General features: G+C 37.2%; 1 protein-coding gene across 1 annotated transcript in view; it reads right to left on the reverse strand.

The window, feature by feature from the left end:
* Positions 1-15,293, reverse strand: part of ofcc1 (orofacial cleft 1 candidate 1) — a 160,072-nt gene that overhangs the window by 54,497 nt on the left and 90,282 nt on the right. The window contains exons 17-18 of the mRNA XM_015389464.1: positions 10,013-10,104; positions 8,071-8,216 (exon numbers count right to left, since the gene is read on the reverse strand). Coding sequence (XP_015244950.1) covers positions 8,071-8,216; positions 10,013-10,104 — 238 coding nt within the window. The remainder of the gene's footprint in view (positions 1-8,070; positions 8,217-10,012; positions 10,105-15,293) is intronic.

Genomic DNA, 15,293 nt, shown 5'->3' on the forward strand with positions numbered 1-15,293 from the left:
GTTGTGATCAAGAGCAGCAGCTTCATATGAATGACAGAATGGATCTGGTGGTTCATTTCTCACTTTCTCTCCAACTATTTAGGATTTCTATTTAGAAAAATGTATGCTACTTTAATATATGACACATGATGCTGTTAAATTAGAAATGAAGCACCTCTGAGAATAATGACTGCTCACTTTATTGCTTATCTTGTATGTATGCATGGATACAGACTAAAACAGATGGAGGGCACAGACTGATGGAGCCAGAGACACAGACTGAGGGGAGTGCTCTGATAGGCTCGGTCGGGGGAAACGGGTGGAGAGGAACGCTGGTCCCCAACGAGGCGAGCTAAGTGGGGGAAATTAGGTCAGCATGTTCCTTCTGACTCCACAGCAAGAACAGACGTGTATATATATTTGTGTGTGTTCCTGTACACCTTAAGAGTCACGCTGCGCCAGAACCGACACATATTGTGTCAATCTGTTTGTCTTTATATGTCTATCAGTGCATACTGTAAGGAACCTTTAATACACATACTTCTGCAGCACCGGTTTAGTGTTAAATTGTAAGATGGAAACTGTGAGATTGAATTCCAAAACTTGTCAATGCCGTTCAAAACCAATCCAACTGAGACGGAAAACAAGGATGTAACTAATCATAGCATCATAATCTGTGACAAAATTGTTCAGAATATGGAAGAGTTGAATAAAGGTTACGTGACTTTTATCCCCATTTGGCCACACAGTCTTCTAATTCTCGCTTTTGGGACTAATGGAGTCTGCTGTCATATGTCCTCTGGAGGACGAGGATGCTCCTCTTTTTGTGGCTTACACGGATTTTCGTCTCCACTCATTGTCTTTTCCTGTCTCCAGACCAGGACACGTCACACATACTATAATTGATATGAGATTTAGGGGGTATATTTTAATGTAATTAGAATCTTAGTAATTGGACTAATTAGATCTAATTGCTATGTGAGAATGACTTTGATTAAAACAGGTTTCTCTCCTCAAACGTAAGAAGGAAAAAATAGTATGGTGACATTGGTGGGATACAATGCAAAGCTAATTGACTATAATCACTGATGGATTAATATTTGGTTTCACAAGGAACAGTCAATAGCTGAGAATTTAAGATAATTACTTTAAAAGAAATTTAAAATAAAAGATTCTGACAAAACTCCTGCTCCATTGGCAAAACTAGTGTGCAAGTATGTTTAGATTCTTCTAAGAACACCAGAATGCTGCAATCAATAACAGCAAGTGTACTGAGCTAAGTATTTAATTATTCTGGGGGAAGAAAGGCATTTAAGTTCTTATTCCTAAATCAAATAGGGTAGAAAGTCTGCAAAAAAAAACTTTCAGGTATCTTCAATTGCACATTAGTAAGAGCATTGTATAACCGAAAATAATGGTTCATTCTTGACTGATTTTTATGCTTCTTTCTTTTTTATTTTACCAGAATTGATGTGATATATGTTAGTACTTGCAGAAAAAGGTACAATGTGTTTTCCTGGCAGTTCGAATTATTGGATTAGACATGTTATTTTGGCTTTCAGCGCCCCTATTAAACTTCTTTAAGCTAACTGTTGTGCCCCTGAGTTAACAACTGTAAACCTTTATATAAGAAAATAAACATAAAAAGCTGATGTAAGCTCACCCTGAACATGTGGTAAGCTTTATAAACATAATGCATGTTAAAGAGCAGTTCAAACTAACATATTCATTTCATGGTTAGAGTTTTCAGCAGGTAAATCACTTAGTAACACAATAGACAACAATAGATAAAGAGCTCTGCAAAGTCTTTAATGTCCCTTGAACATTTTGATATACTAATATATAACTATAAAATCTTCAGCATATTGTGTAAGAATATTTATAGGTGGTTTAAGATATTTTCTTTCCTACAAATGATTATGTGAATAGTGCCCCATACATTTTCATTATGGGCCATATGTTTTTACTTTTTAGAACCATTTTAACTTAAAGGTATAGTAGAGGATGTTCTTTTACTGGGTGGATCATCAAAATAAATGATCCTCCTAATTATCAGTCATTCTGGTGATATGATTTTCTGTACGTAAGGCCGTCCTACGTTATTGTCCCTTTAGCTATATCATTCTGCACATGCGCACTTTCAGGCATGTAACTGTGGTGAGCTATGGTTTCAGCCTGTCTGTGAAGCTCACCTGTCTCACCGCAGTTCTTTGAAAATGGCCAAGGATCATAAGAGAAACAGAGTCTACAAAGTGTATGAGAACAAAAGAAAGGTCTCAGAAGAGAGAAACAAGACAAGATTGTTTTTGGGAGATTCTTTCACATGATGGCATACACTGAAAGCACAGGTAGGGCTTCCCACTGATGCCTTGGTTGAGAAGATTCTACTCGAAAGGTAAACTTTGGCATGCTATTTGGAGAAATCCATTTCACATCACTGCTAGTAAAAGTTATCTACCTCTGTATTGTAAATGTAAATTTTTTTTTTATAAATATCGCAAAAATCCTCCAGTATACCTTTAACTTTAGGAGTTTGATGGAGGTCACTACAAGCTTGCTGCATCTAAAACAACTGCAAATCACGCTGGGAGAACAGCTGTGAACATCAACAAAAATTCTTATTGATATATAATTCTAGGCCCTTCTCACCCATGAAGTTTGTTTAATTACGATTAAAAATCAGCGGGGTCCGAATATAGAAAATCATCAACGAGTAAATTATAATCTGTTACTTTAAACAGAATTTAACACTGAAATAATATTAGTTTTTTATGCATCCATGTTATGTAATGTAAATGAAAAAATATAACAAAAAGATTTAACATTTTTCCATTTTAATACCTAAAGTTTTTTGAAGTAGGGAAAAACACTCTTTCAGTTTGGTATATAGACAATTTTGTGATTCATATATTTCATAAAACACCTGAACTGAACATTTATTTATTTATTTATTTATTTATTTATTTTGTGGCTTAATAACAGAAGTGGGCTTAAGGCTGCCCTGCAAGGCTTTTAAACCTGGGTTTGAATGGCGACAAATCCATATCAAGGTGCTCATTTGGATCGATATTTTGTTTTCATTATGTTCATGGTGGAGAATCCTATTTCACAGCCGTAGGTTGAGCCAAACATACTCAAAATGTGCTGGCTCTGCTGCGGTGTAGGTACTGTACCAGATCTGCTCACGTGGTCAGATCTGCTTGGGGCCCTGGCCCTTCTTATGATGTCAACATATGACAACTCCACTCGGACAAACTGTATTGTAACAGTTTCTTAAGAATCAAATCTCTTTTGGAGTCTCAACATATTGTTAACTATATTTACTATTATTTTACATTTCATTGACAATCTAAAGTAACCGAAACAATCATTCTAGGTCTTTAAAGAAAGTACTGCATTCTAAGATTGAGCTCTGCCATTTAACAAGATGACAAGAAAAACTCTCAGGTTATATTTATTCTTTTTATTGAGATCTGAGGACAGGAAGGACAAATGCAACATCTCAAAAATGACTTTCGTAGAGATTTTAGACAAATAAAACAGTTTTTTTACTTGTAGAAAACGAACGGGGCTAACCTGTTAACTACTGAGCACAGCTAGCTACAGTGCTACCCAGCTCTTCCCCTTTATATCATGGTCTTGCATTTACTTTTTTCACCATAAACAGTTTTTCTTTTGTTTTTTTTATCGATCAGGTAAAACTTTATTGGTCATTTTGACACGCTTACACTAAAGATGCTCCTGACTTGACACAATGATGCTGTGCAATGTTATTATCGTTGTCTGGGCAACCATAATGTTTTACATCATGTGGCAGCGTTCAGCCAATCATGTAGTGCAACGTCAATGGCATGCGCAGGACCCGAGAAGACCTGACCACCCGAGCAGATCTGGTACCTACATCGGTCCAGCCAGGTCAAGATCCGCTATTGCAATCGCGCCAAACTGGGAAAAAAAAAAACGGTGAGAAGATCCGGTTTGTCAAAATAAAACTTAGCAAGACAGATCGGTAACAATAAATTAGATCATAATTCTTATATATTTCAAAAAACACAGTTTATTTAAAAGATTGAATGCAAACTATTGCAGATTTCTCATTTCCATCAGAAACCGCACCTATGCTGGATTCTGATGGGGATTTTTTTTTTTATATGTCATTTTAAATTAAGCGTTCATTTCCGCATGTTTTTGCTCCTACGAATTTAATGATAATATCACGCATGCTCTCCCCGAGCTCCAAGGAACTCGGAGTGCAGCAAGACGGGAGAAACAGCGAAGGCTGTAGGCTTTGCTCTGTGCAGGCGGTCTGAAGCGCTGCAGGGCGGAGCGGAGATGGAGGATATGGGATTTCGGGGTAACAGGGGAAGCGACGCAATTGATGTTTAGTCACTGTCATCAGACAATTTGCGGTAATTTATAAATGTTGTAAATCAGGTGGGTCCGGATCCTGGTCCGGATCCTGGTCTCCACCACACAGCATTTGTAAATAAACCAATACGTTTAATTTTAGTTTCTAATGTGTTTTCAGTGTGCCCTAAAAGGCTTACAGACATAACCTATTACCTTTCAAAATTGAAACAACTCTGCAGAAAGCCAATTTCTGTAAGTCAACAGATCATCCCACCTAAACAGGGATTGTCTGCAGCTTCGGTTACCATGAACCTCTTGTGTTACTAATCAGGTGTGTTTAAAAGGTAATGGGTTCACAGAATGTTTTCACGGAAAACAGCAAAAGTGGCTAAAAATAAATGTCTGCCTCACTTTTCAGATCTTGATTTGCAAAACAATGTTGAGAACCAAAATTTCCCTTCCATTTATGATACTCTATGTTCCATTTTCACAAAAAACGACAACACAATATGTTGAGGTGTAGCAGTATTACATGACAAACTCTGAAATAGAGTTAGAAGGATTTAAAGACTTGAAAGTCCCATTGAATTGTGTTAGTTTCATCAGCCTTTATTGCTTCCTTATCAAAACTAGAAGTATTTCTCTGGCTTGCTTTAATAAAATGATCCCCTTACATGCATAATTCATGGATTTCTACTGTACATATTTATCTCTCCTCCTGTAAACCTTAAAAATTAATTTTAAAAGCAGAATAAAGTCTTCACTCCGACTTTTCAAGCAATGTAGTACCATACAGCATTTTATCATTTGTAAGCTAAACGATGTGAATCTTTGTATTTCCATGTGTGTGCTTAATTATGCATTAGCCCTTGATTTGCACATTTGTGTCAGGATGCCCTATAAAAATCCCAATACGCTAAGCCTCGTGTGGCTCAATAGATGGCAGTAATATCCCTCAATCACTGAGATATGAATCCTCTTTGCACTTAAATCACATGAATCTGCAGACGTGTATGTGCACATCCTTTGCAGTGGATATACACTCAGCATATAAACAAAAGCAAACACTCTTGTATGCATTTAGAAAAAAGGTATAGCTACATTGATACAACCAGATCAAATGATGATGAGATGATTGCAAATAAATACATATAATTAATCCATTAAAAAAAATCCCTTTATACCGATATCTGTGAGACTTACAGTAGCATACCGTAGAAGCCCAGAGCATTTCACGCAACACAAGAAAATTCAGTTGAAGGTTCTAGTTTCGAACTACCTTTGGCTTGGTTGTCAAATTTAACACTTACACTATACTTTCCTAATAGTCTGATTAGGTGAAGAGCAATAAGGAGCCTTTAGCTCAGAGATACTGTAAAGTAAGTGCGTGCAAAGATGAAATCAATAGCTGTAGCACCTTCACAGGGCATCAAGGGAAATGCTGAAGTTCTTACTCAATACAACTCGTCTGTGTGTGTGTGTGTGCAACTGACAGAAATGTCTCATCTCACCCAGCAGACGACTGCTCAGAGGTAAAAAGAAGCACTATGAATAATCTCGAAAACCATTTAATTGTGTCCCTTTGTGTGCAGGCTGCCCGGCTTCAGTGCTCGTTTTGTATTCACTCTCCGCCGCCCCCCAAGACAGTCCCTGTGTCGTCATTTGTTGGCAGGATACGCTGGTAATCATTTGAATTCCCTAAGTGTGTTCAAAAGATGTCAGGGAGTATTCTCTGATCTTGTTTAATATGTGACCAGCAGCTATAAATTACAAACTCCCAGAAATGAGGAAACAAGGGTACTTTCAAATCTCCAGGGAGAATTTGTTTTACGTTCCACTTGCACATACAGAGTCTCCCCTCTCCTCCCCTTAATTTAGTAGCAGTTCAAATAGAAAACAAATACCTGTGACTTTTGAGTTGAAATAGGTTATTTCACTTTTAGGCTGTTTTGATGTCCCACCTTGTTTCTTCAAATGAATACGACCAAAGTTATTTGAAATTCTAAGGTCTATTTGTTTTTTTTTATAAATTGGGTTTTCTAAATTAAGACTAAATGCTAAAAGCCAAACTGAGGACAAACCACTTTATTTTCAAACCTACTTTCTTGTACTTTATATTTCATGAGGGTTTGAAAATGGTAAAAAAAAAAATAACATAAAAAAATATTTTAATGGAGTTTTAACAGGGTGTTTTCTTTGTTTGGCCCTATACTAAAATAAACAAAAAGTAAACATTGACACTTTCTCTTTAAACAAATTCTAATCCACAAAAAATAAGATATATAAATGATTGATCAAAATTCCCACAAACCTTCAAACTAGATATGGACCATGATTTGCTTTCCTTCCACTTTTGTTAATCCAGAATTGCCTAAAAACTGCAGATTCGCAGTGTCTGCTCATCTATTGGATCACTAGTTAAGAGGTGTCAAAAGCCTGAAATAATTTCCAAAGACGATGCTGTAGTTGTCAAATGGTGAAGCTCCTAAATATCATCACTACACAAAGTAAGTTCAGATTAATGATACATGCACTCTAAAAAATGTCCAACTTTCTTTTAAACAAACTCTAAACCAGAGAATCCTGGATAATCCCTCAAACTTAGCTATGGAATAACTCTGCAACTATTTATATAATGGGTCTGATTTGAATGTACCTGAAGCATTTGGTGTTTGCTTCTTCTTTCTGACCAAAGTATGCAGTTCCAGTTAAAGTCACATTTGTTTTTACCAAATAACACCAAATCATTTTTTCCCTCTCTGCCTAATTTACCATTTCCTCCTTTCCCGTTCCCATTATGTAGCAATAAACAAACAATACCAAGTTACTAGCATTTATGAATTACACTAATAAATGGTCATAACAATGCATACATCTCAGGTATTCTTTATCTAATTGTAATCTATATCTAATTTACACCTATGTCATATATTTTCATTTAGGATGGTTGTATTTCTATTTTGGATTATCTAGTTCTGATTTAATATGACGATTAGGCTAATTCTAAAATCCCTACTATTGGTGAAAAGCATTTCTCTGAGTCATACAAAAATCCTTAAAGAGATGCACTGGATATTTTAGATTGTCAAAACAGGTATAATACATCACCCGGACAGGTTTGAATTTCAACAAAGTTGATAACAATCATTCTGCTGCCAACTGGTCCATTCGGGTTCATTTTTTTCAATTACAAAAATATCAACAATGTGAAGATACTTACACCTGTGATTGGAGGAGAAAGCCTTTCTCTTGCATCACTTCTGATTCTAATTTTTGGTAGCCTATACAATTATCATCGAATAACGATCAGTGAACCTCTGTGATACAGTTTTCCTAATAATGAGATAATACATATTTTTTTAGTCTACCTCAGCTTCTTGCTCATTTCATGTTCTTAGTTTTCACTCTTTTATTTCAACCTTACTAAAAGAAAAAGTTCTCATGTCGTTCCTGTAATATAGAGTTGCCCGGCTAAAATGTGCCACATTGCATTAACACCCAACAGAAACAGGCCATCAAGGGTTAATATGATGTAATATAATTTTTTACACCCTCTGATCAGTTATTGTACTTTTAAAGTAGTCTTGGAAGGTGGAAAACTGTTGAAACCTCTGGTTTTGTTAAAACCTTTTTTTGTAAGTAGTGATCTAATTCACGTTAAGGGGGGTTCTCTTTCTCTCAAGTCTGATTGATGTTATCTAAGTTTTGCAAGCATGAGGATGGATAACACATGATACTCACTGTAAAAAGAAACTATATCCCTCCATCTCCTCCATGGAGAGGTTCTCCACTGTAGGCTGCATTTTCGGTTTGCCTGTCTGCTGAGGCGGCGCACTTCTGCCGCTCATGCTGGGGCCGCAGCTATTTGTCTTCTTGATTGGCTTCTTCTGTGAGGAGCAGAAATCAGGGAGAACACATACGGATGTCATTTGTAATCAAAGCAGGAAACAGGCCTTTGAATTTATCTTGGAGGATGCACACGGCGACTGTGACAGTGTGTGTGTGGCATTTCGGGGGGCTTCTTCTATATCTCTTCCCGCACTTCAACTGATGCGAGACAAAAGTGACGGCGAAATCGCATATGGCACGCCATCCTTCAATTCGGGTTCATTCGGGAAGTGTGTGCACAGTGACGCTAGCGTTAAATATGTGATGTTGGAGCAGCTGGCACTGTTTTTTTTTTTTTTTTCCTGCACACAAGTCGTTTACTGTCATCATCATAAACACAGTAAAACGAAGTCTGGAAGTGGGATTTAAAATTTTTCACCAAGGTACTTGGGAGCAGATATTATTTGTTAAGCCGCCAACATGTTAGCGGCTTGCTTTCCCTGGTCCTGTCAGCCTTGACTGTGTTGCCCTTGGGTGGGCTTAGTGCCTTTCTGCTTGAAGTTGTGACATACACACCGATGTATGTTAATGAGATCCACAGTTGGAAGAAGCAACCTCTTTTATTTGCTAACACCCCTCCCTCATTCCACCTTTCCCTATTTCATATTTTTTCTGCCCTCCTTTTTTCTCCCCTCATTCTGTACACTAGGCCCAGGAAGTAGTAAATGGGCAGAATCCCATAAAAGCTCGATCCGTTTTCATAGGGCAATCTTTGCCAAGGCAAGCTTGAATTCCAGAGTGATGATCACAATATACAGTAGAGAGAAGAGACAAAAAAAAGGCAGGAGATATATAAACCACAATGTTCTCCAGTGTCTCCCCACAATAAATTTAATGCAATACCTTAAGAGTAGATTCAGTATAGAGCTGGATTCCTGCCCCATGGGCAAAGGGTTTGCCTGGAGAAAATTCATTTTAATTAGGCCTGCACTGCAGGTTGAAGGGCTGAAATCTGATCCCTAGTGCTCCCAGGCTTGGGCAGGTTGGAGATCATTCCACTTAATCATTACACAACTGGGTTCCCCACCACATCGTCTGACAGACTTAGCAAGGTTTTAAAGATGGGCCACAATATGGTAGAAAAACAATGGTGGACAGAGGTCGCAAAGAAATAAAAACCTCATATAAACAAACTCATTTATTTATCTGGACACTGCTGATTAATGGTCTTCTTAGGGGCCTCTGGTAGATCGGCCAAAATAGGTTAGAAACAATAAAGACTTGTAGGCGACGGAGGAGGGAGCAAGGACAGGAAAACCTGCATGAGGATACAGAGAGAGAAAAAGAGAAAGGCAGGCTTGAGGTTGGTCACAGACTTCTAACTGCCCCGAAAATAACATGGCAACAACAAAAGGCCTGGTGCCGAGGCACAATGGTAGGGGCGGACTGAGAGGCTGCAACGCCGGATCAGCACACGAGGTAATTTTGCAATTATCACTTCAAAGTAGGCCAGGTAACATGCAGACTTTGATTAATTTAGCTTAAGTCTTCTGTTGAACAGGAAGAGGCGGGTTAAGAAAGGTTTTGGAGAAAAGGAAAAAAGAAAAGAAGGAGGACTGGCTGCCATTGCTGATTTCACAGAATTTGGGCTGCTCTGGCTTGTCAAGCAGATCAAAACTGGCTTTGAAGGCTGAAAAATACCTGTTAGTGTGAAATGTATTTTGACAAATCTCAGTTAATAAGCTGGGGAGGTGCAAGTAAGAGTGGAGAGTGGAACAAGAGGAGAAAGGAATATGGATAATAAATAAAGGGGGAAGCAGCTTATTTTAAAGGGTCGAAATTCTCATAGGGTTACCTTGTACTGGAAGCCACCTTCTACTTTCTCCCGACTTGGATAAGTCTTCTCCATTGCACTTCCTGAAATTACTTCTGCAGAATCATTCTTCCCTGCATCCCAAAAAGAAAAGAACTTTGTTATTTTTACAAAGATTAAACTAAGATGAAAGAGCTGAAATAACACAGTTTATGCTAAATTATTCATAGAGAACTTGTTAACTGCTGACAGACATACAAGGGGAACAAAAATAATATCAGAATAAAAATATTATTTTTAAATGAAATACTTGTAATTAAAATGTCTCAGATAAAAAAGTGTGTAACACTAAAATATGTAATAAAGAAAAATGTACAAACAATCTCAGCTTTTCTAAACAAACATCTGTCTTGTATTTTCTTTTACTGCAAGAAATTTCAAATGAAAGAAAAGTTTCAAAGTACAAGCTAAAAAAATGCAGAAACAAGTAATGAAAGATCTTAAAAAAAAAATTAACAGTGTTGTCAAACCTTTATCCTTCCCCGTTTTTTTGCAAAATTACATCTGCAGTATATTTCATCGACCATTTTTTCCCTTTTCTCTATATCTGTCTCCCCTTTTCTAGCTGTAATTTAAATGGTAAGCCACCAGATGTGTGTCTCATGCTTGAAGAGTCGAGGATCTGCATTATTTAGCATATTAACATTCACAGAATTTCAAAAGGGGTTCCTGCTTTGCCTGGAGGTTGTAATTAAGTAAACCTTAGCTTGATACGTGTAAAAATCTCACTCTGTGAAACTTTTGCCCCCATCATGGAACCAATCACATCTATATAATGCATATGAAAAACTTGGGCAAGATATAATTTCTTCTCTTGCCACAGGATTAAAAATATCAGCAATAATAACTTCAACATAAAATATATCTTTCTGACAGCTAAAACGTTGTACATGCAAATGGTAATAAAGCCTAAATGTTACTTCAAAGGGAATCTTAAATCGCATATCAGTGAAATATATATATAATTTTGTTATTTCATTTGCAAGGTTACTATTTCTTTTTTTTTTTGCATTGCTTATCTAAATTTGAATATCTAAACTTTATGTTAACATTTTCCATATCATTGCCGTAGTCTCAGTTGGCATGCCTTTATGTTATGTAATATTTATTAACACATCTTTAAAGATCCAGCAATGTGGTGAAATAAACTATAAAAGGGAAACACATTTAGAAAAAAACAGTTAATTTAATAAGATACGTTGTGTCATGAATCCTTATGCTAAAAGACCAGAAGATTCTGTGTTAAGTAAAATGTGGTGAATTTTGTTTGCTTATTTTGGAGTTCATGCTTCATCAGATTCAGCAATGTCTCAGTGTGAGTGTAGCCAACCTGAGAAAGAGTGATGCAACCCGACGCCACCTTTCCTTTGCATAAACCCATACAAACACACACACTCTTACACATACACAAAACTTAGCCACCATGAGCAGCATCAACAATCATGTATACTCATAGACTTGGACCCCCCGTGGATTTGAATGCTGTCTAAAGCCATGCAACTGAACATATACACTCATTACACCGGGGCCTCGCTTGCTAATGGTCAGATGCTGTGGAACCGAAACCGGTGCGGAGGCAGCATCGACTACTCTGACAGCTAAGGGCTATGTCCATGAACTTGGAGCGCTTGAGCTGCCACAACTCCAGCCTCTCTGGGCACCCAAGGCCAAAAACAAACTCCTTGTTCTCCCCCAGTGCTCTGAGCTATGTTAAGACCTGTACACATGCTCATCCATAACACACACAAACTACGACGCACCCACACACCAAAAGGCAGAGACATCAATGTAGACACTTGCATATATGCACAAACATTTTCGAGGGTAGAAAACATAAGAGTGTAGGACTTACAAACAAAGTCAGGTTGAGTAAAGATAAAGCCTGAAGGCTGCACCACTGTGGAGGCCCTATTACTGTGTTAACTGTGAGATTGAACCAGAGATGAGATGCAAGTTGTTGCTCATCTAGGCCCACAATTGCATGATGACTGGCCAAGATTTGCTAAAGAATCAAAGGTTATCAACTTGCAAATTACCCCTGAGTCCAGAGAAGAATCTCAAGCTAAAAGGGCTTAGTGTTGCTTTAAGCAACAGTGCTTTTACTTTAATCTACCTCATTTTAATTAAAGTAACAAACACAAAATAAATACTGGTGTTTATCCACTGCCTTGAAAAAGTATTTATTCCATTTTAACAATTTTACGTGTATCAACCACAAACTGGTGGACACACACAAAATAGTGAGTAATTGTGAAGCAGAGGAATATATTTGTTTCATTTTGAAATACTTTAAAATAAAAATAATTATCTTTAGATTCCCTTATCTTATGTAGACATGTTTCATTTTGGCAAACACACAGTAGTTTAGATAGTACATTTCAATAATGATACAACTAAAATTCTTCTTTTTGCAAGTAAAACTTTAAAATTGTGTGTGACTATATTTGGCTCCACTAAGTCAACATTTTGTAAAATATTCCTGCAGTTAAAGATTTAAGTTTAATAAGGTATGATTTGATCAACTTTGCACATCTCTAGGGCAAAATATTTTGCCCCCATCACCTAGACAATAAAAAAAAGCATAAACTTGGTCAGACTGGATGCAATTTCCTATTCAACATTTTATGTGGATAGTGTTACGTTTTTGCCTCACCTTGTCAAGTGACCTTTTCTCACATGTTTATTAGCATTTACAAGCTTTGAACTAAAATAGTTGCGGATTTCTTTCTTTGATGGATTTTATTGTCAATCATCCATTGTTTCATAACATAAGTGTGCTTAAAACTTGTCCACTGACCTACGTGGTGTTTCCTGCTGTATTTGCACTCTTTACAGTATATATAAAACTACCAGGGACAACTTAATGACCAATTAATTTAATCAATAGATTTAATTTTACTAATAAGATTGTGACCAGTAACTGCACTAGCTTTTTATGTTAATGTCATCCAAAATAAGGGTGAAAAGAAATGAATAGCACACTGTTTATATGGTTATTTGTAAAACAAAAGAATGGAAAAAAATATATGTATCATATTCTTTCCAATTGACAGAATGACGTAGATTTGAGTTAATTTGTAATTGTATATTTCATTAAACCCATATAATATACACTGAGCTTGTGGTTATAAAATGAAAAAAAATATATATAAAAAAAAACAAATGCAGAAAATATGATGAATTCCCACTGGTGGTCTGATATCTGGTCCAGATCTCAGTCCAGGCGTATAATGAAAGAGAGAAAATTCCCACCTTGAGTCGGAACAGAAATTTTAGGTCCGACAGAAATTCACCGTCCTGACCAAACAATGTCTTGTTGTTGCAATTGATTGTTTCGGGGGCAGTGTTGCTCCAGTATTGAGCCAATTGAGAAAAAACAAAGTATGAACAAGAAAGTCCATCTCATGGGGTTTCTAATGCTACTTTGGAGTTCAAATGGTCATTACTTGCCCCATGAGAAATTTTCAAAGACTTTCTTCATTCCTAACCCCTTATTTTGTTTCTACTTTTTTCCCCACTCAATTGTGTTTTTCTAATATCACATCCTCTTTGTCTGCCTTGGGTACTCAGAAATAGTCTTACAAACTTTTTTTTTATTTAATTTGTACAATGCCAAACCATATTTGCACAGTTCATATAAAACAATTGATTGATACCAGTTTTAGCACAACAGTGTGGGTTGAAAAAATGAGAACTGGGAGTACTGGAGAGAGATTACTAGGTTTAGGTTTGGATTTAAAGAAATTTCAATTGTAAAAAGCACCAAAGAAAAATGAAACAGCAACAATGCTTTGCTCTCTGCATGCATTATGAAATGAGACACTGACCTAATTTGTCATTTGGGTTCAAACAATCTATTGCAACTAGATCAGTCTGTTAATATGAAAGGTCACTTCACCCAGTGTGCCTCTAGCTAGTCACTAAAATACTAACTACACTTAATTAACCTTAAGGAAGTCCTCTAAGGTAAATCAGAATATTGTCATGGAACTCCAAATTTGACTAAATTATCGAATGATGAATTCTGATACAACAGCGTCTGCTGCAATCCTTTGATACTCCAATCACCACTTGTCAGAGGTATTACTTCAGATGGGCATGTCAGGTTTGGTTTTGTTGACACATGACAAGTATAGCGGTTCTCTTTTTAATAGAGAGATTAATTAACTTAAAGCCTGAGGATTGCAAACCCTAATGTTTCACTGTCAAGTCTTTTGTATATTGTAAACGACAAGAGGTCTCTATGTTCTTGTCACTACTCTGTAAGCAATGGGTATTAAGAAAAATTGAGGCATTGCATGCACAGAAAAGGTGATCCCACCACAGCACAAATCAGCATCAGAAACAGGTAAGCATGAACTAGAAAGGAAACATCTGAAACCCCTCTGATTTGACTGAAACTGAGAGAGCTGGGGGATAATTCGTTTTTCTTTTTCCTGACAGAATTGGATTTCCATTTTTTGCTAGGTTAAAGTTGTCCATCCAATCGGCCTTCTTAGCCTTGACATATCGTCCCATCTGAACACCGTAATTCACTCCAGAGGTAATGCAACCTGAACTGATCTGTATGCAAATGAGGCCCAAATGTCGGATTGGTTTAGGGAGCGGCACATATGAGGTGTAGTGTGGGACACCTTTTGATCCATTATTTCACTCGCCGGATCAAGTTCACGTCTCCAGCAACCTTCTCACCTGCAAAAAGTTTTGTGTGTGTTTGGGAGAGTGTGTCTCTTCATGCATGCCTGTGCATGCAAGAACTTACAGTCTTCTGCAGCGAACAGATCTGCTGAATCTTGCCTTATGTAGTAGAACATAACTCTTTACATAGTAAGTGAATGTCTCGGTCTCCGTCTCTCTCTTTGGAAAGGCAGTCAGTTCGTTGGGGACACTTCCCTTGTGGGCGTTAGGATCTCTGTGGGGGGTCACAGGTCAGCTAGCGGAGGAAGCGACAAGCTGTGAAATGTAAAAGACCAATTTCTTCCACATGTTTCAGCGCTGGGAGAACACTGCCAAGCTGTCAGCCGGCATCACGTTTAAAATGGGCCAGGGTGCTACCCAGCAGACCTGTCACAACTCATTTGTAATTAAAAAGCCTGTGTGATGTTTAAAGCAGAGCACCCCAGAAACTTTTGAGAACTGTTAAATAAAGATGAGCTGCATGTGCAAGAGGACCGAAAGAAAGAAAGAAAGAAAGAAAGAAAGAAAGAAAGAAAGAAAGAAAGAAAGAAAGAAAGAAAGAAAGAAAGAAAGAAAGAAAGAAAGA

Source organism: Cyprinodon variegatus, unplaced genomic scaffold, assembly GCF_000732505.1.
Source record: "Cyprinodon variegatus isolate N-32 unplaced genomic scaffold, C_variegatus-1.0 Scaffold20, whole genome shotgun sequence".
NCBI classification, from domain to species: Eukaryota; Metazoa; Chordata; class Actinopteri; order Cyprinodontiformes; family Cyprinodontidae; genus Cyprinodon; species Cyprinodon variegatus.